The sequence below is a fragment of the Dendropsophus ebraccatus genome, chromosome 7 (genome assembly GCF_027789765.1).
Source record: "Dendropsophus ebraccatus isolate aDenEbr1 chromosome 7, aDenEbr1.pat, whole genome shotgun sequence".
NCBI classification, from domain to species: Eukaryota; Metazoa; Chordata; class Amphibia; order Anura; family Hylidae; genus Dendropsophus; species Dendropsophus ebraccatus.
The window spans coordinates 69242238-69268197 of NC_091460.1; the positions used below are offsets into that span (position 1 = coordinate 69242238).

The window sequence follows — 25960 nt, forward strand, 5'->3', positions numbered from 1 at the left end:
GATATTCTAATTTATTGCAAACCACTGTACACATATACCTACTACTGGTCAAAAGTTTTAGAACACCTAATTTTTTCCAGTTTGCATTGATATTTACAAATTTTAACAGAAATTCTAGATATTCATCATAGCCACCTGTAGCTGATATAACAACTTTACAGAATCGAGATATTCATTCTTACAACTGCATTCAAATATTGTTCAGACATTTCTTCGCAGTATTGTTGTTGAAGTTCCTCCAGATGTGCTGTATTTGTACGTTGCTTTACATCCACCCTCCTACTAAGTTCATCACAAACTAGATCAATGGGGTTTGAGTCCAGAGTCTTCTTAGGTAGTTCTGACATAACTTAGAAGTATGTTTTGGCTCATTGTCCATTGTGCTAGTGAAAGTTGCCAACTCTGGATCCTGCAAAGGAGCCCCAGAGCGCATGCACACCGCTGCTCTATTCATTCTGCTCTTCGGTGGCTTCATTTAGAATGAATGGAGCAGCGGTGTGCTATCCAGTCTGACTGAGCTTCAGCTATTTTGCAAAACATAAAAATAATTTTTTTTTTTTTTTAATCATGAAGACCATGTATCATTTTCTTAACACGTCACATATGAGCTGGTTAAAAAGTCGCTATAGCCTCCTACCTCCTTGTTCCAATCTTTGTAGGTGCCACCATTTTGGAGCAATTCCTTCCTAAATAAAAATGTAAATTAGTTCCTTTGGTGCACTGGGGGCTTTCCTCGACTCCTCAGTGCAACGTTCTGCCCACCCACCAACTCAGAAGTTCATGCCTACTTATGCATATTCAGCTACGCATAAGCAACCAGGTCCCATTCTAGTGCATGCACAGTAACAGCACCTGTATGGAGATGGGCTGCTGTACCTGCACATGTGCGAGAAGTAGACCTTCCTGCTTATGTATAGCTGAATATGCATAAGTAGGCATGAATGTCCAAGTTGGTGGGTTGGCAGAACAGTGCACTGAGGAGTCAAGGAAAGCCTATTCCAATAATAAAGATGCAAAGGGGAGAATTGTAATTGCCACGCTAAGACACCTGAAGAATTAGTTTGCATTTCAAAGCATAATTTTCCTGCTGCACTGCATCTGTTCTTGATTTCTTTCCTTCTTTGTTAAAATCAAAATTGCAGACTTTTGTTGTGTTTGAGGTTAACAAATTAATCACTACTGTTTTCATCTTTTTAACTTGCTTTTAAACCATTTTACATTATTTGTCATATTTCATATTAAACACAAAAAATGGAATAAGTGTGATGATCTAAAACCTTTGACCAGTAGTATATGTGTGTATGTATGTATATGTGTATATATATATATATATATATATATACACTATATATATATATATATATATATATATATATATATATATATATATATATATATATGAAACGATCAGCCATAGCATTAAAATCACTGGACTGGCATGTAAAGCGGATAACTGGATAATATTCATTTCCTTGGACATTAGACCGTAAGTGAATAGCCAGATCTTGGAGTTGGAAAATGGGAAATGATCTGAACTACTTTGACAAGAATAGAATTTTAATGGCTAGATTGCTGAATTAAAGAATCCCCAAAATGGCATGTCCAAGAAAGGACAACCAATAAACCTGTAACAGTTCCATGGATGCATAAGGTTCATAGATGCAGAAGGGAACAAAGGCTAGTCTTTGCAGTCCAGTCCCACAGAAGAGCTACTGTAGAAATTGCTGAAAAAAGGGTTATCCCAAGAATAAAAGTATCACCTATTAACAAAATAGGCGACAACTAGCGAATATGTGGGGGACCAACTACTGGCACCCATGTTCAATCACGAGAATGGAATTCTCTTGTCCTGCGAGTCAATGAATCTGCAGTGTTAATGCTTGACCACCACTCATTCATTCCCTATGCACATACATAGCTGCAGAGTAGTCAAAGTGTCCATGTAGACTTCTGTCCACCACTAAAAGTGCCTACAATGCGCGCATGAGCATCATAAAACAATGGAAGGTGATCTAGTTTGTTCAATCATATTTACTTTAACATCACTTGGATGCTTACATCACTTACCTGGGGAAGAGCAGGCACAATGGATGCACTGTGGAAAGAAAAAGCCCACCTAAACATTGTTACAGACCACGTATAACCCTTCAGGGCAAAGGTAGTCCCTAATGGCAGGGGACTTTTTACAGCAGGGTAATGCATTGACCTGTTTTCCCAGTGAATTCCACAGACATTTGATTTGATTGAGATCTGGGGTATTTATAAAGGCAAGTTAAATCTACTGTACTCAATAGATCCACCGTTACCATCTTGGTGCCACATACTATATGACACCATGAGGGCCATGTCTCAACATGTCAGAGCTGTTTTGTGTCATGGGTGACCTACGCATAGCAAGGTGGTGTTAATGTTATCGCTGATCGTTGTGTGTATATATTATATATATGTGCTTATATTTATTTTATATACCATATGTATTAAACTTTTAGATATAACACTATATCAGAAAGTAGCTGTGCATGTAAAGTTATTTAAAAAAGAATTTAATCTAAAATGTACAATTATCCTTAAACTGATGAATAAGAAGTACAGTAACCAAGTTTTATTACCTTACAGAGATATGGGCATCTTTCAGTTTTGTGTGTCAGCCATTTATGAAAACGTGAGAACAGTTAGAGCAGCCATATTTGTTAATGTCTTTAATTTAGCTTCCAAAAAACTATTGGTTATGCTTTTTAGATTTAGAAAGTTATAGCAACAGTAACACTTTAATGTTAGCTAATTGTTTCCATGGTGCTAGAAGGTCAAGTCACTGCCCAGTGGTCACAATCTCATTTTAAATAGGAAGAAAACAACATATATTTTATTAACTATCAATTATTCCTTTTTTAGGGCAGGACTCTCATTCGCCCGACTCAGGTACTCACTTGTTCTTTGTTATTGTTTTTGGTTATGTTTTGGGCTTGTGGTAGTTCTGTATTTGCAGTTGTTGCTGGTTATAATAGGCTCTGAAGGTGCACAGTAGCTGGGCAGACAACTTCCTTACATCATATTCACCTAAGTAATGTTAATGGCACTGTACATATGGTCTGATTTAACTCTAGATATCTGGAGATCTTACAATGATTATGTGAAAGATGGTCTCAATGGTGATTCAAGTGGTTCCTCCCTTGCAGCAAAAGGCTTTAGAAGCGTACGGCCAAACTTGCAAGACAGAAAATCACCTACTCAGGTAAATATTTGATTTCATTCCAATATTTCTTTACATTTATCACTGGTTTGTATAGATTTAATTAACATTTGACCAATAGCACTGAATGTAGGTTTTTAAAGGGATTGTGCTGATATGGTTCCTAGCTGCATCCTACAGATCCATTGTGCAGCTCCCCTAGCATACCAGCCATGTCTGCAGTGGTAGCTTTACATCAGGGAAAAGTTTATTTTATTGTGGCGTGTAGGGCCGGGGGAGGGGCGGCAACTAGTCATCTGGGTTGGAAGCTAACAGTTCTCTCTGCCTGTCGATCATCCAAGCGCTGTGCACTGACTGGCAGAGAACCGTGACTACTCATTGATGGCTCCCCGCCTAGTTGCCACCCCTCTCCCAGCCTCATGTGCCACAATAAAACCACTTTTTCCCTACTTCTACAGATGCGGCTGGTAGCCTTGTGGAGCTGAATAGTAGATCTATACTGTGCAGCTGGAAACCATATCAGCACAATCGTTCCCTTGGTTTCCTTTAAGGAAGAAGCAGCGTGAATAGAAATCTTGAACTAGTTATTTTGAATTGCAAAATTAATAAAACATTGTGCACTTTGGGTTGCTAGAGTGTATCTTAACGGAAAAAAAAGGCAACTCTGCAAATAGCTTTGTTCTGCTGTAGATCCAGCATAGATGTATGTGCATGGTTTCTGACAACTGGAAAGAAACTGCAATCAGGTGTTATTACCTTCCATCTGCCTCCCTTCTACTGTATAGAACATTGGTGGGGAACCTGCAGCCCTTCAGCTGTTGAAAATGGTCAATAGACATGATAGAGAGGTGTCCCCCACTTAGGACCCCCCTCTATGAGCTATAGTAGAGAGCAGTTCTGTACGTCTCCTCCTTTCACTTATTATATTTGTCCAGCACCTTGTGGACAGTCATTCATGTAAAAGGCTGCTAATGTATGTGACACTACATTTACCCTGTAAAATCCTGGATAATTGTGGTTGGCATCTACATTAACTGAGCCTTTTGATGCCCGGAAGTCAAATTAATGCAACGTTCCTCCCCGCCTTCTAAGAGCCATAGCGCTTTTATTTTTCTACCTACAGGGCTGGTTGGGGTGTCATTTTTTGCTTCATGATCTCTAGTTTTTATTAATATCACATTAGTGTAACAAAAAATTTGATAGCTTTTTATTCATTTTTTTCTGATATATAATTCAATAAAATCAGCAATCCTGATGTGTGTGTGTTTTTTTTTTTACACCATTCACTGTGCGGAAACAATGTTATATTTTAATAGATGGGTCAATTCCGCATGCTACGCTATATAATAGGTTAATTTTTTAATTTTTTATATTTTTATAATGGGCAAGGGGGTATTTTAAACTTTTATTGGGAGGGGGTCTATAAGGTTTTTTTTAATACTTTTAAAAACTTTTTTTTATTACACTTTTTTTCCCACTGCCATAGCATAGCATAGATCAGTGTTATCAGCAATCTATGCATAGAGCCTGCCTGAGAGCAGACTCTATGCACAGATCTCCGAACCGCCAGGACGGAGGTAAGAGGCTTACTTTCGCCTGTTGGTACATGTGATCGGGACCCCTGCAGCATGGCTGCGGAAGTCCACAGGTAATGAAAGGCAGCTGCAGGATCGCAGCTGCCTCTCATTACTTCCGGCCCTGGACACACTGATGTATGTGGGACCACTCTCACTGCAGCAGTCCAGCACACATCAGTCAGCCCCTCAGTCAGGAATGTATATGTACATTCCTACTGCACAGGGTAAGTGCAGTAGGAACATATATATACGTATTACTGATGGGAAGGGGTTAACCTTTCATGATTTTTATGATCTAATAAAAAAATTAAAATTATAAATAGTATTGCTAAATGTTACAAGAGTTGTAGGAAAGGTCAGAACCAGAAAGTATCCATTTAACTTTGGCCTATTGGTTTAGTAGCTGGTAGAGACACAGTAAAAAAGTAACTTAACTTGTAAGCTTCTTTATGACGTTGAAATTCAGGTTAAAATATTATTAAAGAGAGAAAAGATAAGGGCTGGAGACATAGCCAGCACAAAGTCAGGAGACTATAGAAGAGAAAGTAAGCTAATTTTTTATAGAAACCCGTGGAATTTTTGTTTCTTTATTTTGCTTCATACTAGTTCAAGGCAGGAATGCATAAAAATGCATTCAAAGGTGTCCATAGCTAACCACAGCTTCTTAGACGTTTTATGTGGATGCTAATAAAAATATGCCTTTTACCAGAAGGTCATGGGACATGTTTCTTAAGGGCCTATGTAATAGGTGACATACAGGAGGCAATGCAGTAGTCTATCATAGTATTACACTATGGGATGGGAAAGAAGGATATGCAAAGCAGCTCTCAAACACCACCTTTTAAAGGTAGCTTTCTCTTCAAGTCATTTGTTGACTCCTCGCCATAGAACAGGACTGGGGATTTAGTAAGCTAGAAACTTCCCAGAAGAGGAAAATACCTATCTGTAGCCAGCTCCTTTGGGGTTGCTGTAACTCATCAGTACAGATTATAGTACTGCCTGGCTAAAAGTGACACCAGGAAAGGTAGTGGTTCTGTAACCTAGGCAACCACACTGCACAAGAAGCCTTTGCTGTAAAGCACCTATTTATTTTAATAGGAGCTATACAGGAGAGGCTCCTGTCAGGGCTCGGTTGCCTAGGCTACATGTCAGCCCACTCTCCCAGTGGCATCTCCCAGCTGCATGCATAAACCTTGTGTGGTAGCTGTAGATTTCACGTACCATGTAACTATAGGTATATGGACTCTTGCTGATCCCTTACTCCCTCTTGCAATTTCAAAGCTTGCATATAAGAAAAAAAGGAATCATACAGGCAAATAACGGGAAATGCATGTTTTACACATGAAAAAAATGGAACTGCCAGTGGCCTGCATAAATATGTACCAGTCCATTCGTTATTATAATACGGTACATGCAAAATTCTCACAAGAGCATGGAGATCAGGTCATCCCTGCACGCCATGCAGCCTGTATTACTAAGTGTTGGTCCAACCATACAGAATTTATAGTTAGCATACAGAAAGGAAATCCACACAAGGGAGAATTGGAGAATTTATAGTTAGCAAAAAAGTTGGCACCAAAGGAAGCCATTGGGGATTCTAAAGGACTCTTTAACACATCATAACAATAGTTTGTGGTTCCTTTGTAATATTGCTTTCTTCATTTCATACCTATAATTAGATTATATGCAAATTAGCTTGCATCTCATTATGATGGTTTATTGAAAGCTCCATCCTCTCCATGCATGAAGTCATTATTCTTAAGCGTGATTTAATACAGCAGCTTGCGATGAACCATCTGCAACAATGCATAATGCTGTATAATGGTGTTTAGGATTTAGCCAAGATTCACAGTGCTGTTACCATATGGAGAGATGCATGTTTTCATCCAATGGTTCTCAAATCCAAAAATCTTTGCAAAAATTGTAGAAGGAATTACAAATGTTATATTTTCCATAGTAGCAAAAAGAGGATATTAACATATGGGAATAAGACTTTCACATCTTAAAGCAAAAGTCTGGTGAAAATTTTTATTTAAGTATTGTATTGCCCCCAAAAGTTATAGGAATCACCATTATACAGTTATTACAGGAAATGCTTATAAAGTGTTTTTTTCCCTGCACTTATTACTGCATCAAGGCTTCACTACCTGGATAACATGGTGATGTCACGACCCGACTCCCAGAGCTGTGCGGGCTGTGGCTGCTGGAGAAGATGATGGCAGGGGGACACTGAGGGACCCAGGGCACTGGAGGAACACTGAGCATCCCTCTGCCATCGTCCTCTCCAGCAGCCACAGCCAGCACAGCTGATGTCACAACCCGACTCCCAGAGCCCCACAGCCCTGTCATTTGCAAAGCCGCGGCAATTCAAAGACCTTCCCCGCTGCCAGCATGATATTGATGCTGGGTGGGTAAAGAATCCATTGCATGCATTCACCATCCGTAAGGTCCGCAAATCTACAGATGTGTGAATGCAGCCTGAGGCTGCGTTCACACTACGTATATTTCAGTCAGTATATGTATATTTCAGTCAGTATTGCAACCAAAACCAGGAGTGGATTAAAAACACAGAAAGGATCTGTTCACACACTGTTGAAATTGAGTGGATGGCCGCCATTTAATGGCAAATATTTGCTGTTATTTTAAAACAACGGCTGTTATATTGAAATAATGGCAGTTATTTACTGTTATAGGGCGGCCATCCACTCAATTTCAGCATTGTGTGGACAGAGCCTTTCTGTGTTTTTAATCCACTCCTGGTTTTGGTTGCAATACTGACAAATATACTGACTGAAATATACGTAGTGTGAACATAGCCTAAAAGTTTTTTTTTTCTAATCTATTTCTATTTTCTGACTGTAATTTATTTTTTATTTCACTCTTTATACATTGTTGTGGGGGCTGCCACCTTGCGTGGGCTGTTCTTAACATCACTTAGTGACATGCTTTACAGAAAACCGCATGGACATAGACGACAATAGACTGTCCCCATGGTATAAATGTGAAACATTACTAAACGTATTGTGTGATCTTTAAAGAGGTCATTTCACAGGGAGCTGCTATTGTCTCCTCTATCTACTGGTGTTAAATGTGGCTGCAATGCTGTACAGATAACTTTACAGCAGCCTCCTCTTATCACCAAAGACAGACTAGGAAGTCTCTGCAAGATTTCAGGATAATTTTATATGGATAGAAAAATGGAAAATTTGGAAAAATGTTGCCAATTCTTTAAAAAAAATGTGTTTAACATAAAAACATTAAACAATAAGTTATTTTTGAAGAAACATTCCCTTTAAAGTTGTGGTGTCACAAAACAAAGAAGATCTAATAGATGTGTACCACATACATATATGTAAAGAAGAGCAAATGTGCCATTTTTAGTAATGTAGCTTCCATCAATGATAACTTTCTGGTTTCCTCTCTGAACTGAGACCCTGCTGTTGCCATGCAACATTGCAGACACTTTCCCACAATCCCTTTTAAGCTGGGTTCACACTACGTTTTTACAATCCGTTTTTGCAATCTGTTTTTTGCAAAAAAGGATGGAAAAAGTGGATGCAACTGTGTGCACCCGTTTTTCCATTGACTTCCATTATAAAAAAAAAAAAAGAACAGATCAAAACGGATCTGTTTTTTTTTTAACGGACACAAAAACATGGTTTAAATGGAGGTCAAAGGAAAAAGGGATGCATCAGTTGCATCAGTTTTTCCACCCGTTTTTTGCAAGAAAACGGATTGCAAAAAAGTAGTGTGAACTCAGCCTTACTTGCATGTGAAGTGAAGACACACTGCCAGTACAAATGGGACAGACCATGTGACTGTGAACTGAGCATGAGTGACCCAACCTAGTGGATGCTTGGCGGGCCTTAACCGAGGCAACAGGTTATCAAAATAATGCAAGCACAGAAGTTTAAATCTCTCATTTGATAAATTTTAAGAAATGCTTGTAAATTTGAAATGTTTCATATAACATAATGCACCAGTATAGACCTTTTTTGTGACAAAAACCCTTAAAGACCAGTGTGAGAAACCCCACAATTAACAAAAAAATCCCCCTCTGTATTTACAGTTTGGATCTTCATAGATCTAGCATTTTCCATCCATTCAGCAGTGAGAGGAAGAAGCTCACAGACTAATTCTTCTGAATAAATGGTTTACTGCCAATTGACTAATTTGCATAATAGGTTCATCTGAACAAAGAATGAAAACTTCTCCTTCCCTGTCTATCATAGGAAACCATCACACAGAAGGTTTTGCTAAAGCAATTATATAGTGTATATAATAAGTTGTAGAAAAGGGGGAAATGCAGCATGCAAAATGGTAGAGGCCATGCCTCCATATGCATATACAATTTATTCTAGAGGGGGATCTACCACATTGAGGTAGTATGTATCTGTTTATATATCAACAATATGTGCTCAGAATGTCAAATGTATAATAAGGTAGAAATACAATGGTATCTAGACGCCTCTAAAGCTACACTTAATAGCATGTGTGTGCATATATGAACCCTTACAGTGAAGCACCAGCTTATAAGAACTAAGATTAAGTATTCTGCATTAACACATGACCATAGGCTAGTAAGCATCTTGAAATAGTTGCCATCTGTTCATCTGTCTGTGTAATGTATGAGATCTGAGATCATCATTACAATGATCCCCTCATAGTCCATGTGATTTACCAGTGAACTAGTGGTCAGAATAAACAGATCTAAGGTAATGCATGGACATGGACACTGCATTTATTTGAATTATAAACTTACTATTGTATTATACTGTGTTATATGTTAATACATTGCCATTCATTTGGAATAAATTGTTGCTGCCAACATACAAAAATGTTATTTGTGGGGCATGGCTTGTACTGGATGTTTTTTTCTACCAGTCATTAACTGATAAAAATTTTCTCTTTTATGCAACGCATCCATTAACAAGTTTAACAAGATTGTTTATGTGCTGCATCTCTTGTTTAACTTGCTTCTTTTCACCACATTCTCCACACCAAAATGGTTTCCTAAATAAATTTTGTGCGTTTTACAGCACCCATTTTTCTAGAAATTTGTGCCTCCCTATACACTCAAGTCTTCATACTCACCTCCCCTACTACCTCTCTGCTGCCACTGTCAGGTATTCTGGTCTTCACTGTGGTGGTCTTCTTCTTTCTCCTTTCTGTGACATTTTCTGTGAACAGGAACCATCCACTCAGTCTAGTGACTAGTTGAGTGGGTACGAAACATAATTGAGGGGGCCGTAGGAATTCAGTATGCAGATTTTCTTTTACTTTGAGTGCACAGGTATGCATATAACAAAATTACCAATTTCAGCAGCACAAAGGACAAGAAGCTATTTCCATCTTTAAAATTTTGGTTGTTCTTTTAATAGAGATAGAATATCTTATTCTTTATAGGAGTCTATATAATATTTATATTATTGATAGATTGGAGAATATATGTTAGTGTAAAGGTGCGCTGTTTTCTTAAGTTTTATATTGCACTGGAGAATTTTTAGACACATGGTTAATAGAAACATCCAGTACATGAAGTATTTAACATATTCAGTCATCTAAACATGCTAATATATGCTTCTCCTTTTGTTTCTTTCCATGTTCTCTTCTATTCTGTGGTTCCATATAAATAACAGGCACCCCCACCTCCCCCTAGAAAAGGCAGCTATCAGAGGTCTAGTAATTTCCAGCAGGGTGAGATAAGTGGGCACATAGTAAGTGACCAGTCCACTAAGGAAAGCATCCTTTATTCTGCTATGTCGAGCGCAAGCATGCGACAAACCACCACTAATCCACAGGTTTCATTTTCTAATTCCGAATCAGAAGGTGTGAACAGTGAACTGCTGGAGCGTAAGCAAGATTCACGAGAACGTAGAGTTTCCACCCTAAAACTAATTCTAAAAGAGTACTCTTCGGGTAACTCTCCATTTAACACTCTTCCCAGAAAGGTCCAGTCTACTGCCCTACTAGACTACTCACCCAACCTAGTGCCCCATAACCCTGTTCCTGAAAAGCACACAACCTCCCTGTCTGTTGAGCTAGCTTCAAAACAGGACACCAAGGGAGAAGAGAATCCAGGATATCTTGGACCTCCTACAGCAGTGAGTTTGGACTCTTTCAAGGCCCCTGCTAGTATTTCTGGACTAAAGACTGCTAAAGAAAGACAAGTGGTATACTGATTAAAGTTTAAAGTGTCTTGTCTAACAAGGAATGCAGTGCTGTGATCTAGTGCTTTAACCTAACCTAATATTACGTTGTTAAGAATGGAACCTAGAATTAGCGATTTGATCAAGTAGCATGTGTGAGCATGTTGAAGTTACTGGGGTCTGTGTATCAATGCAGAGGTCTCGGCTTCACAGTACCCTATCTACAGATGCTTTATGAGTAAGAACCGTAATATTCGTTCATTTTATTAATTGTAAAGATTTAGCTACAAAATAACTATCAACTACTATTTTAGCATTGATGCAAAGACCCCTTAAGTGTTACTGTTTGTTTTGTCGTAACGCTAACACACTGTTAAATAGCCTCACAAGAGGTGTCTTTATATTTCTACAAAAGCTGCTTTTCAGATCACGAGTTTCTAAAACTTCTTATATGACTTTGGAGCCCATGGGATTCCTTCCATCCAGCGCTACATCATTATTACTCAGTATACCTCGGAGACCATAGCGTTTTTACAAGTTAAGGAATTGACATTGCAAGCTGTGCTGCCCTAAACATAGAAAAGGGTTTTAACCAGAAAGCAGAAGTCTTCTCAGTTTGGGCCAGTAACACACTAGATGTTCATTTCAATTAGAAAATATTATTATGGTTGTAAAGTTATGGGGGATTTATCATTCCTGTGTCAGGTGTAGTTTGGAAAAAAAGTGCAAACCAGCTGGTGTGCCTAACAATTTGTGACGGACAATCTATGCCCTGTCCGTTTTGTGGGCTGACTGGGTACACTGCAAGGCACTCAGGTTGTGTGGGTGTGCTGAAAATCTACGTCAGAGCTGAGATTGCCGCACAGCAATCAGGACGTTAGGGTTGGAGAGACTAACAGTGATGTAGTCATGTGATTTACAATAAGACATATCAGTCTTTGGAACCATTGCATCATGTGACCAAACTGTGTGTGATAATTTGAGACTTGAATTTCGCTTGTGTGTTGCATGAAGGTTTCGATATCATATCTTTTCTATTATTCCCCATGGATAATTTTATGTAATAATAAAAAGTAATTTCAGTTTTTTTTTCTCCATTGGGAATAAAAGAATTTGCATGAGTTGTAGCTAAATATGGTCCCCATCATTGCTTCATCCATAAGTTTTCTATGTGAATATTACAGTGGTAATGTAGGATACAATCATCCATTTTCAATAGGTAGTAAATGTTGTATCCCTTACATTATGTAATGAGTGTGAGATAAGGTTCATACCACATTTTTGCAATACAGGTATATGTTTCTGGCTGTATAGTGCAACAAGGTTGCATAAACAGTATGCAGCAGGGTGTCTATATAGTCAGAAACTGAGGTAATTTCCTTTCCAAAAATATAGTATGTGCCTGGTTAATATTTTTTGATAATGTTTTGATGACCTATTGGTAAAACTGCACATCCCATTATACATCCATTGTAATAAATAGAACAATGTTATAAAGTATAGAGTTCTCAATATTTACTCTGGTAGCATATTATGTATGCCACTTTTTGTTCTATACATTGAACTTGTGCTCCACATAAAAAAAACAATGATTTTGCATCTTTATTTCTCCTGGAAATGTGTGAATACATTGACAACTTGGTTTAATAATGTAGATAATTTTAGCAATTCTTATTGTCAGGTGGATGTGTCATAGCACACGCTCACATTGTCCAATAACTTCTGACCCCCATTTTAGGGACTTACCCCCATGAAAAAGGGTAATGAAGGCCCAGTCCACATCTTTTTAGTTGTTCACACAGTTTTTCTTTTTTCACTGTCCTTTCACCGTTTTTACTATCAAACTTAATGGACTTTTCGGTTAGAGACATATCCAAAAGCCAATCAGTCCACCTGAGCTAGAATAATGTACCGACAACCGTCATTGCACTGACAGGTGGCCAAACCGCGTAATATTGGTCATCATTTTTTCTTTTAAAAAGACAAACAGGAAAAATGTTGCGGGGACATAGCCTAAGACTTTTAGTACCAGTAATAATATAATTACAGTATTTATAATGAATATAATAAATTAAATGAATATATCAGTAACTGCAGAACTATAATTACACACACCCCAAGGCTACTTACTTAACCTTTCACTGTTGTCAGTGGAAACAAACACTTTCCACTGGATTAAGTGTGTAATTATATGTGGACCTGTCACTTTATGACCCATGTGATCTGAGGTGGCAACAATGTTTACTGTAAAATTACTAGTAGTATCACTTTTACTACAGCACAAACAATTTGTTATGCACCGTACTATTAATCCATTTACCCTTAATCATTGCAATGCCAAGATGAACTAATGTGGATTAATTTAATTAATCTGTTCTATAAATTGCATTTTTCTAACCGTGAGATTAAAACATGGCTAAAAACACACAGATAATATTTAATATTTGATAGAAGGAATACACAATTGGATTATAAACAATAAGTACTATAAACAAATACCTAAGTGTATATGTCTGAGAATGTATAGGGAACATAAAGGAAATCCATCATGCTGAAAATATAATCCAGTCTGCTGGCAGCAGGTTTTAAAGCAAAATGAGCTGAGAAGACTGATATACACGTTTGTGGGAAAAGATTATTATTAGTCATTTAGTTGTTTAATACTCTGCTCCTTCTGGGCTTAGGAGTTCAATAAGTGATTGACAGCTATTAGTTTCTTTGGAACCATTTATTAAAATAGCCCACTAGACTCCTAAACCTAAAATGACAAAATCCAAAGTGACGGGTGTATAATGACGTGTGTCTGGATGGTGGACGTGAACACGTGGGATCTGCTTGTGCTTGTCAATGGATCAGCCTTGAGCTGATCCTCTCTACTGATGGTCTGTGTAGGCCTTCTGGAGCATATTTGCTGTGTTTGTGTGCCCAGTGCTCCCAACACCGCCTGACAGGTTGGTCACAATGGCCTAGATGGTGGGCAGTTTGTAGATACAACCAACCAGCTTCTCTCATTCCAATGATGTGCCCTCTCACAGTATGCCCTTTGGACAACATGTCTCCGAGTGCATCATAGAGGCATGTCTAGCAGTCACCAGACCTCATCTGTAATCATTTATATAGCTGCCTAGGACATAACTGTATAGTTAGGCAGCAATCCCACATTTATATCTCACTGCATTGTTTATAGCATTCTACTAAGCTTCTTCAGCTTAATAACCTGACATCCAAAGAGCAGAGGGCATTTTCAGTGTGATGGGTTAATTTTCATGTTCTGTGGCCCAGTTCTTGCTATGCTTTATTATATGAAATATAAGTAGTTTTGGCCAACTTAGAGTTAGGGTGTGCATTCAGCCATGGAAAGTCAAATATATCTGGTTACAGATCACCTTCTCCTTGTGACAACAAAACTGAAATGTTGAGTAAGCTTTATCTAATACGCTGTTTCCTCATGAGTAAATACTAGCAGTGATAAAAGTAAAAGGATACTAGTCTGCAAAATTTCACATGTTCATGAAGGAAGAGCTTAGTTGTTTGAGAGTAATGCAGTTTAAGGCTAGGTTCACACTATGTATCTGTGCGGCTGTATTGCGGGCGGTAAATCATCGGCCGGATATTTCCGGTTCATGCGTACGCTGGAAAGTATACGATATACGGCTGCACAGTGCACACTATATATGAGCCTACGGCCCGATCGTAAACGGACCCGTAAAAAATGAACAAGACCATTGTTTGCGTCTGGAACTGTTCAAATTCACGGCCGTGGATTGACAGGCGGTCCGTACGGAGTACTTCAAAAATAGCCGGCAATATTGCCAAATGCCGATGCCTCTAATAGTTAATATATTAAATTAATAAAACACATTTTCTTTGTAATAAAGTCCCTTTCGTTGTTTAATAATTTAATTCTAACGAATCCATCATTTTGCAATTAAATATACTGTTAAAATAAATATATATATAAATAAATGTATATTTATATATATATTTATTTTTTGACAGTATATTTAATTGCACAATGATTGATTCCTTAGAATTAAATTATTGAACAACAAAACTGATTTTATTACAACGAAAATGTGTTTTATTAATTAAATATTAATTTAGCACAGGAAGCTCCATTAAGCCGTTAATTCATATTCCCGGTAATAGAGCATTCTGTACTAATCATCACTTTACTTTAATGAAAACATCAAATGTTTCTTCTAATTATGTTATCACAATAGCATTATTAGAAGAAACATTTAGAATTATATGTGCGCTCAGCTGATTGGCTGATCGGCTGAGCGCACATATAATTAGCGGGTCCGCAGCACAGTGACTTCATTGGTCTGTGGACCAGCGAAGAGGCAACATCTTTATTTTAAAAAAAAAAACGCATAGGGTCCCCCCTATTTTTATAACCAGCCAGGTTAAAAACCAAGCGACAGCAGCCTGGTAACACCAGGGTGGGAAGAGCCATTGGTTTAGGCCCTCCCCAGCCTAAATCTTACCAGCCTGCTGCCAATTTTGACGCTCCGGGACCACTGGCACCCGGCTCTTCCCAGTACCCCTGGTGGCATTGGGTACTGGGGTAATAATGGGGGGGTTAGTGTTAGCCATTTTATACCGGCTAACACTAGGCCCCGACTTAGTAATGGATTCCGTCTATTAGACGGCTTCCACTACTAAGTCTATAAAGTAAAGAAATAAAGACAACACACAAAAGAAATTTTTTTTTTATTCAAATAAAAACACCCAACAACCGCTGGTCATCAACGTAGTCCACCGAATCTGACGTAATCCACAGGATACCAATATCTGAAAAACAAAAAGGGAGAAACACACAAACAGGAGCACAACACCCATCATTGTGAGCGGTGTTGTGCTCCTTACAGTATGCAGCATCTTTACAGATCGCTGCTTACAGTCTGGCCCCCAAGGGGTTAAGGGAGGATGTATTGCATCCCCCTTAACCCCTTGGGGCCAGACTGATGTCAGACTGCACCCATCCCAGCAAGGAAGGGGTTAAGTGACCCCCCTTCCTTACTGGGAGGGGTGCAGTGCTGGGGAGGGGGTGCGGAGAGCTTTATACTCACCCCGATGTGTCCTCTTCGCTGGTCCGCAGCACAATGACGTCACTGTGCTGCGGACCCGCTAATTATATGTGCGCTCAGCCGATCAGCCAATCAGCTGAGCGCACATATAATTCTAAATGTTTCTTCTAATAATGCTATTGTGATAACATAATTAGAAGAAACATTTGATGTTTTCATTAAAGTAAAGTGATGATTAGTACAGAAAGCTCTATTACCGGGATTATGAATTAACGGCTTAATGGAGCTTCCTATACTTATTAATATTTAATTAATAAAACACATTTTCGTTGTAATAAAATCAGTTTTGTTGTTCAATAATTTAATTTAAACGAATCCATTATTGTGCAATTAAATATACTGTCAAAAAATAAATATATATATAAATATACATTTATTTATATATATATTTATTTTAACAGTATATTTAATTGCAAAATGATGGATTCGTTTAAATTTAATTATTGAACAACAAAAGGGACTTTATTACAAAGAAAATGTGTTTTATTAATTAAATATATTAACCATGAGAGGCATCGGCATCGGCATACTGCAGAGGATCGCAAACCCCGGTAATAGCGATTCATGTTAACTGTTTCCCTGCTTTCCCAGATGCATTCCAGAGGTGTTTGCATCACTTTCTAAAGATTTTATTTGTTGTTTTTAGTTGAACCAGATTTCCAAGTAAATGACCGTATGTTTTCAGCCGCATGTCTATTTTTTCCCACGGCCGTAGTTTCAGCCGCACATTTCCAGCCGCATAAAAAATACAGCCGCACAGATACATAGTGTGAACATAGCCTAACAGAGTAATGTGTTACACCTAAAAAGATTAGTTTAAGAGCAAGGTTTCAGATTGCCATTTGTCCATTTGGCACTTTCAGACTAAGGCTATGTTGACACTACATATATTTTCGTAAAACTACGTCCATTGTTGCCGATTGCAATAATGGCTGTGATTAATACGAAAATATACGTTAGGCTGCCATCTATGGAATCCCGACCGGAGCATATACACATAATATACGCTCCAGCCTCTCGGGATCTCTAGCGGCACCGCAATATACTGACATGTCAAATTTCTGAGGCCGTTATTCGTTGAATAGCGACCACAGAGAACCTATCAGTGCACACAATGACGCGCAGCTCCAGCATCGGAACTCAGAGGAGCTAAAGATCATCCGGCCGGTAATGCAGTACTGCTGGGATGATCTTATCTGACCCCAGCCGTTCAGAGACCTGGGCGGGTCACGGTACGGCCGGCGTCATACAATGTGTGAACATAGCCTAAAGCTAAACACCAAACATGTATCCTTAAGGGAGCCACTGGAGAGAGGGGCTACATCGTTTAGGCTAGGACTCTACTGAGCTTAGACCCCAACTGGCTGTTGGATAGAGCCGTGAGAAGAACGAGGATAAGCACTTCACTCCCCACTTCTTTGGCTTTTCTGTCTTGGTACAGGAGAAGGACTCAATTGTAAGTCTATGGAAACCATCTCCTGAGCCAGAAATCGCAGGGAGCCAAGGAGTGAAGTGCTTAGCCAAGCTCTATTTGGACAACAAAACTGATAAATACTTTGACGTGTTTTTGTCATGTCAAAAGTTGTTGTTTTTTTTTTTTTAAAGTCCGGCGAAAATTTTTATTAAAATATTGTATCGCCCCACAAAAGTTATTCAAATCACCAATATACACTTATTACGGGAAATGGTTATAAAGTGTTTTTTTTCCCTGCACTTACTACTGCATCAAGGCTTCACTTCCTGGATAAAATGGTGATGTCTAGAGATGAGCGAACTTTCGGCATTTGATTAGCGAGGGCTGCTGAACTTGGATAAAGCCCTAAGGCTATGTGGAAATCATGGATATAGTCATTGGCTGTATCCATGTTTTCCAGACAACCTTAGAGCTTTATCCAAGTTCAGCAGCCCTCGCTAATCAAATACCGAACGTTCGGGTTCGGATCGACTCGAACCCGGTTCGCTCATCTCTAGTGATGTCACAACCTGACTCCCAGAGCTGTACGGGCTGTGGCTGCTGGAGAGGATGATGGCAGAGGGATGCTCAGTGTCCCTCCAGTGCCCTGTGTCCCTCTGCCATCATCCTCTCCAGCAGCCACAGCCCGCACAGCTCTGGGAGTCGGGTCGTGACATCACCATTTTATCCAGGAAGTAATGCCTTGATGCAGTAGTAAGTGCAGGGAAAAAAAGCACTTTATAACCATTTCCCGTAATAAGTGTATATTGAGGATTTGTATAACTTTTGGGGGACAATACAATACTTTTATAAAAAATTATGCTAGACTTCTCCTTTAAGTGACCGTGACGCCTAAAAAAGGATGTGGGGAATTACTCAGCTATCAATGATTTGTTAGAAGTGGTTAGGGGTATGATGACTTTAACCAGAAACCTCACCTCACCATTACCTCACTGTACTTCCCTGGACTACTGCTACATATTATTTGCTTTGTATTCAATAATATGTATAAAATCCAAAAACATGTTCAGCCATTGGTCAGCAATATGTTCGCATTTTTGTCTCTCCTTTTACTGTAGTGACCAGAATGCAAATAAGAGTGCATGGGTTATCGAAAATATAAAGATTACTGCACTTATGCATCTTGCTCTAGTGCCCTTTTCCATAAAACCAGTGTGTGAAAATTAATAAAGTCTCTGTTAAAGGTGCTGCCAAGACTAAGCTTTGTTTTTCAAAGCCAATAAAAATACCAAAATTGGCACATTGCATTCTTATAACTCCGAAATGCTTCAGCCACATGGTAGCTGAGAGTCAATACTGAAATATGAAACTCCATATCCCCAGGACATTTTTGGGTTTGGTGTTGTTTTAGCGTATTTTGGCGTTTTTCTGCTTAATGCCAGTTATGCCAGAAAAAAGTCATGTCTATATGCATATTGGTGCATTTTCTGGCCTTTTTTCCTTAATTATTCAATAGAAATCCTGGAACCACATGGTGGAAGAATAACATGACTTGTAATGATAAAAAATGCACGGAAAAAGATAAAACAGTAATTTACAGTAATTTACACTAAAATGAAACAACCCAGAAAAAACATCAAAAAGCACAAATTTTTATATCCCTGCACACAGAATTAGCATCAAGAACCAGCACACATTTTCATAGGAGTTTATGGAAAGAGGGTTTGGGAAATTCCCAGGCAATACTACAGAAAAAGAACAGGGATCCCATGTCCTATAATACACTACAGGTTTTTATTGAATACTTAAAATAAGATCTCACAAATATATCCCTGTATAAGTACTAACACATTTCAGGTCGATGTGCAACCTGTAGTCATATATAAGGTTCACATGTCAATCTAAAACGCGTCAGCCCGGGATATCTTTGAATGTTTTTTAAAGTTCATGATACACTGGATTCTTCTTCGTGTGAAATCAGTGATGTAAACATTTCACAAGACAGCTAATAAACTGCACGCAAACAGTGCAAGGGGTCATTCTCACGTCCGTAGAATTCTGTCTGTACACGGACGTTGTTCTCCGGGCTGGACCTAGGAGCTCCCAGCATCATGATAAATTATAATGTCGGGAGCTCCAAAACAGTTTGAAAGTTTGCATTAGTGCACTGACACAGCCGTGCGGCTGTATCAGTACACTAGCACAAACTTTCAAACTGTATTGGTCCAATCCGCAGAACACCTTCCATGTACGGATGGAATTCTACAGACATGTAAATGACTCCTGTTGTTCAGAGGTTAGCTAGCACTGTTACTTCGCAGTTCTAGGTCTGGATCTCACCACATGTACTTTGCCCGGAGTTTATGTGTTCTGCCCTTGTTTTCTAGGTACTTTCTGTCACATTTCAATAATATACATAGCTGATTTGCCTGCACCTAGCGAGAAACATGTATATGGTGTGTACCTGTACATAAGATTGTGAACCCCACTAGTGTGGGGTAGACACTTTATGGATAACAAGTAATAATCACAGTTTTGCTTTTTATATTGAGTACTCCAGGTTGAATACTCGACAATTGCATTTTGCTCCTGCATGGCATTTGTTTGGTTTAATAAAACCTCCACGTTAGAGATAAAGCGCTGGGCTGAAAGCAGAATGCTCACAAGTGATTTTGCAAACTGTGCCCAACACAATAAATGCTTTAACAGCTGTGAGAACAGCAAGCCATTGCAGTACATTGACCTAGCCTCCCATTATTGTTAATTGCTTTCAGTCTGTAGGGATATTACCATTCGTCAGGACGCTTGCTGCATATACAGTTGTTACATGTTCTGCATACAGCAGCTGACTGCATACTGGAGCTCCATCAGTTGCTTTGTTAATGAGGATAAATAATAGAGATTGCTGGTACCCCGTGGTCACAATGGTCCAAAACAATCCTAGTAAAGGCTATATTTTGTATAGTAGTCATATTGTTCATTTACGGGATTTATAAAATAGAACCACTATGTCAGGTACAGGATGAGCAAAAAAACTTCACAGTACACATACTGTACATAACTAATGGGAAAAAAGTTCTAGTCATAAATAATACTAGTTAAAAAACAGAAGCTTGATACTTGTATGGAGATTCGGCAATGCAATGAATAGGTGCCCTCTTTACAGTAGACTGAGTCTCTAGGAAGGACACCAGCACTACCTAACAACAGGGCTTATGTAGATAGTGGGATCACGGTATACAATCGGAATATAATCTATATGCCACGTAGGTGCTCCTCTTATACAGCTGTAGTAGACATTCAACAAAAATGCAGGTAGAAACCTGAGGGCACTCACCAATGTTGTGCAATGTTTTTTAAGTCCAAATGTGGTTAAAATTCAGCAGGGCATTTAATCTCTGGAACACCAAGCACTTAGCAGTACGAACATGACAGCCGTTTCACACGCATGTGTGCTTATGAAGTGTGCATGCGTGCTAAACGGCTGTCATGTTGTACTGCTAAGTGCTTGGCGTTCCTGCCAGAGATGAAATGCCCGGCTGAATTTTATTTTTAACCACATTTAGAATAAAGAATACATCACGACATTGGTGAGTGCCCTCAGCTTTCTATCTCTATTTTTGTTGAATGTCTACACAAGATGTACGTGCAATGAAGAGGAGCATGTAAAATCACTAATGTGCTATAATTATAATGTGTGGCTATTGGATGGATTCAGTGACCATACTTGAGACCCCCATAATGTAGTAGATTGACTATATGTGTATATGATGCATTACCACTTCTACCTTGAACATCTTTTATTCTGTAAAAGCAGAGGAGACATTTACCATGGGTGACCTAAATATACAGTGATTTTTGTTTCTTCTCTATGAAATATATAAGGTGTAGTTGTTATGTTAAAAATTAACACACTAACACATTTACTCCCTGTGTAGCAAATACATTGTGCTAATTCTTGTGAACTGACTGATGGTTTTATGGTTTACTTAGCAGACAAAACTTGATTTTCTAAACAATATCCTGGTAGTTAAGAATACCTTTGCTGCTCAAACTAACCTTTTTTTTATTAACAACTTTCTTTTTTTTTATACAGACTCCAGTCACAGTTAATGGAAATTCAGGAAGCCCAGCCAGTCCTATGAGTCACTTTCAAAGACCATTCTCTCCAACATACCCCTCCCCACCATCACACAACTCCTTGGTCATGCAACACAACAGAACATTAGGTGGGTTTATATTGCATTTTTATATCTGCCACATCATTTCTCATTTGTATAATAGGTAAAAGACGAAAAGAACCTCTACAGGTTATCCTTTTAGAGTATTTGTTTCTGGCACTTGTGTTTATTTGTTTATTGCAGTAGTCCATAGCACTCAGTCTTGATAGTAGCTTGAAAGTGCTGACAAGACTTGTATAAGCAGGCAAGAAATGATGAAAAGGAACAATGCCCGGAGTTGTTAGTGATGAATGCTGCTTATTATACACATCGCTGTCTGTTATAAATTGATTATTAAATTGTATATAGTAAACGATAGTAGTGATTTGACCCTTTTCACTCCCTTTGACAGTGACTGGAGAAGATTGATGCAGTCCTAGGATTGCTTCCATCTTATTCAGCCACCGGGAGTCAAATACCAAACATTTAGGGAATTGCAAACCCATCTCTTCCTTTCACCATTACACTCAGGATTGTGTCTGTATCTGGTATGGCAAGCCTCATATATCACTACTATATTCCCACACAAAGATAGTAACTACACAAGATGTAGGTGGAGACAGACCAAAACAGGTGTAAATCCTGTCTGTAAAGCTTTATTATTAACAAACTTTTCTATGTTGTATAAACATACTAAACATAGCTTTGCAAACCCACATCAAATCTAACCTCACAGTCATGTATTACACATTAAAGTCAGCTAAAATCACCAGTTTTAGTGGAATTGGCTGACCCTCCAGTGTGTATGGGAGGGATGTTACAACCAAGAATCCACAGTAAATTATAAATAATTCCTAAGCCGTATTGTTTCACTTGAAAATTATTTCTATGATCATCATTGAATGAAATTAAGTACTAAAAAGATTTCCGACAGTGAATAGTACTGAGCACACTGGAAAAAGTGATTTTGAGGATCCATCCTGCATCCACGCAGAACATGTTCCCAACCACTACCATTTCCCCAGAAAACAGAATAAAAGTTGGGTTTAATAAATTTGTGGCTCAGTCCTCACGAAATAGACCCTAGTGGCAGAGGATTGGCTCCAAATTCAACTAGAAATTTTTTGTCTTTTGTTGGACCTTTGGGGCCATGTTGTCTTAGAGGGGCCATTTGTATCAGAACATGGGCCCCTAGAGGATCTTCTAGTACTCTGAATGGCAGGTCCCTGACCAATGCTGTCATTAAGATACAGGGTAGAGGAGGAAAAATACAAATTGTCTCCTTAGACAGCCATTTGTAGCTGTGTGCTGTGTGTAGGAATGTGCTATCCAGGTTTTCCACCTGCTAAGCTATTTTCAATGCCGTAATTACAGACTTAGTGATTGATTTCTTCTTAAAGTTTAATGAGTAAGTACAATTATCAGTGTAACAATAGAGTGGCTGGGTGGAAGGAGGTGTGTCGGGAGGCTGCTCCTATGTGAATATGTTCTGTGTGCTGCATCAGGAATGTGCTTAATTTCAGCGTAACTACAAAGAAGAGATTCTGAAACAAAAGAGACCTCTGATATTCTGCCAGAATCAGACAATTGCCTTCTGCGTGCGCTATTTGAAACACTTATTGTTCTTGACGTTGCTTTTCACTGGCCTCCAGGGCCCGCCCTAATTTGTATAACCTTTTATACCCATGAGCTGAAAAATGAAATGCCCCATTGTAGTGCAGGAGGATGTTGTGTGACCACTCAGGGAAATGAATGATGGGAAATCTCTATTCTCTTCTTTTAAGACTGGCAATAAAAAAGATCCTGTGTCATGGTTCTAGTAAAGTAGTGAAAACTGTGTTAACATCTCTGGTTTGTATGATATCATGTTACACAAGGGAAGCTAGTGGTCTGTAGACTTGTTGAGAAATCCAACAGATATTTAATATTCCCTCGTCCCTTCTATCCAATGTACGAGCTTGTCTTGATCCCTCGGTCTGCGCCTGCATCATCTGCTTGAAGCTGTTCATACTTTTCATATGTAATTCTTTGACTTTTTTTCCTATTATGTATTAGGGTGGCAGGAATTTTAACAGTGGTTCACGTTGTAGATAAAGTATGCAAAGATAAAGAATGAGACTGCAAAGTTTATGTAAGGTAAAAGAACAAAAAGGCATAGGACTATACTGGGCCAAGACTAGCTGTATTAATTGGCTGGGAACATGTCAAAAGTTCACTTGAATTATAGTAATATTTATGTAAATGATTTCCCAAAAAATACCCCAAAACACAAAAAGTTATCACCACTTTTCTTCTGAGCTAGTTTAATTGTTTTTTTTTGGAAGTTAGGGACATTGCCCCTTTTCAACATTTCTCACTTACTGGACCCAGTTGAAACAGGGTCTTGCAAAAAGTCCTTCTTACAAAAGTCCTCACTGTCATATTTCTGGTCCAGAATTAACACTCATATTCATCTCTGGTGGTATCTCATTGTAGGTTTATCTGATAATAAGATGTAGAGGCTTATATGTTTCCTGTCTGTGATTAAATCCTGCTTTGCCTGTGATATTTGAGGCTTATATATTCCCCTCAGGTTTCACTCTTGCAGGGGTCGGTCTTTTCTTTTCTTTTCCCTGTGTCCCTATTCCTCTTGAAATGTGTCTGTTCCTAGCTGCAGAGCATAACAATATGCCATATCATTATTTATTGCTGGTTGTTGTACATCAGTTTATATATTCAGCTCAAGATGTAACATTGGATTTACTTCTATATAGGGGTTTTACAGTCTATAACACTTATATCCTATCCAAAGGATATGGGATAACAATCTAATCATTGGGGTACGGCCTTTGGGACACTTTTTAATCTAAAAAATGAAGTCCTGAATAACCTGCTTAAATGAGGCAGTGGTCCCTCGGGCCCAGTAACTCCATACAAATGGGATATTTGGCATCCCTTTGGTGTTCCCAATGGTTAGACATTTATGCTAATCCTGTAAATAGGGGTTAAGTGTTATAGGCTGGAATATATATATATATATATATATATATATATATATATATATATATATATATATGGAATTTTATGTGAGCCTCCTTGTCCATCTAAGATGTTGGGAAGTATGTTTGTGTTTGAAGTGTCCTTTAATATTTCTGCCTGACATTACCATATAGTTATCTTGCAAAAAAAATTAATTATTTTCCATTGTGGTGCAGACTCTACGGAGTCTTTCTCCCAGCAGTACCAGTCAGAAGTGATCCGGAGCAGCAGCACTATACCAATCTGCAGGACCTCAGAAGAAGAGAAAAAAGTCACAGTCATTAAAGCACCACACTATGCAGGGATTGGACCTGTCGATGAATCGGGAATACCGACGGCCATTAGAACGGTAAGAGTCAAAATGGATTGCTGTTTTTTAATGAACGATGAATGCTGTATTTATCAGCCAGTAGCTCTAATATATGGACAAACCATTTAACAAATGTTATGTGAAATGGAAATAATATAGTTGAGTTCACAAAACTGTCAAAACTTAAAGGGAACCTGTCACCCCCCGTACCGGGGTGACAGGCTCCCGACCCCCCGTTAGAGACCCCTATACTTACCTCATCCCGCCGGGTCCCGCTTCTGGATTCGGTCGGGTCCCGGAGATCTCAGCCGCTGCAGCCCGGCGCGCGCGCTGAGAGATGAGTCCAACACCCATAGAGAATGACAGGAGAGTCCAGCGCTCCGTCATTCTCTATGAGCGTTGGACTCATCTCTCAGCGCGCGCGCCGGGCTGCAGCGGCTGAGATCTCCGGGACCCGACCGAATCCAGAAGCGGGACCCGGCGGGATGAGGTAAGTATAGGGGTCTCTAACGGGGGGTCGGGAGCCTGTCACCCCGGCACGGGGGGTGACAGGTTCCCTTTAAAGGAACCTACCAAGAAAATGCTTTGTAATCTACTGGCATTGTGTTATAAAGCAGGAAAAAATGCTCATTCTCAGTTAAGGAGTCCAGTGGACAGTGTCACTCAATGACACAATCACTCACTGGACTCCTTAGTATGGATCATATTTCAATCATTAAATAGCACATCATACTGATTCTTTTCCCACAAAGATATATATCAACTTGTTCAGGTATTTCTGCTCTATAACATGATGCTAAAAGATTACAAAGAATTTTGATGGTTACAGGTTCCCTTTATTTAAAGGGGTATTCCAGGGAAAATCAATAATTTAGCAAAGGAAAGGGTTAACCAAGGTTAACACTTTCCTAATATACTTACCTGTTGTTTTTTGGCCCCCCCAAGGAGATCTCCGGTCCGGTCACGTGATCTTGCAGCTTGTGGCTCGGATCCTCTTCTCCTTCCGGTTCGGTGACGTCACCACCCGGCCGGCGTTGCTCTCCGTCTCA

General features: G+C 39.0%; 1 protein-coding gene across 6 annotated transcripts in view; it reads left to right on the forward strand.

Annotated features, from left to right (window-relative positions):
• Positions 1–25960, forward strand: part of SORBS2 (sorbin and SH3 domain containing 2) — a 215782-nt gene that overhangs the window by 113536 nt on the left and 76286 nt on the right. For 5 of the 6 annotated variants that reach the window (XM_069977711.1, XM_069977715.1, XM_069977713.1 and 2 more), the window contains 4 exons: positions 2893–2919; positions 3105–3232; positions 21520–21652; positions 24778–24950. In XM_069977711.1, coding sequence (XP_069833812.1) covers positions 2893–2919; positions 3105–3232; positions 21520–21652; positions 24778–24950 — 461 coding nt within the window. The remainder of the gene's footprint in view (positions 1–2892; positions 2920–3104; positions 3233–21519; positions 21653–24777; positions 24951–25960) is intronic. The other variant, XM_069977714.1, reaches the window with a different exon arrangement.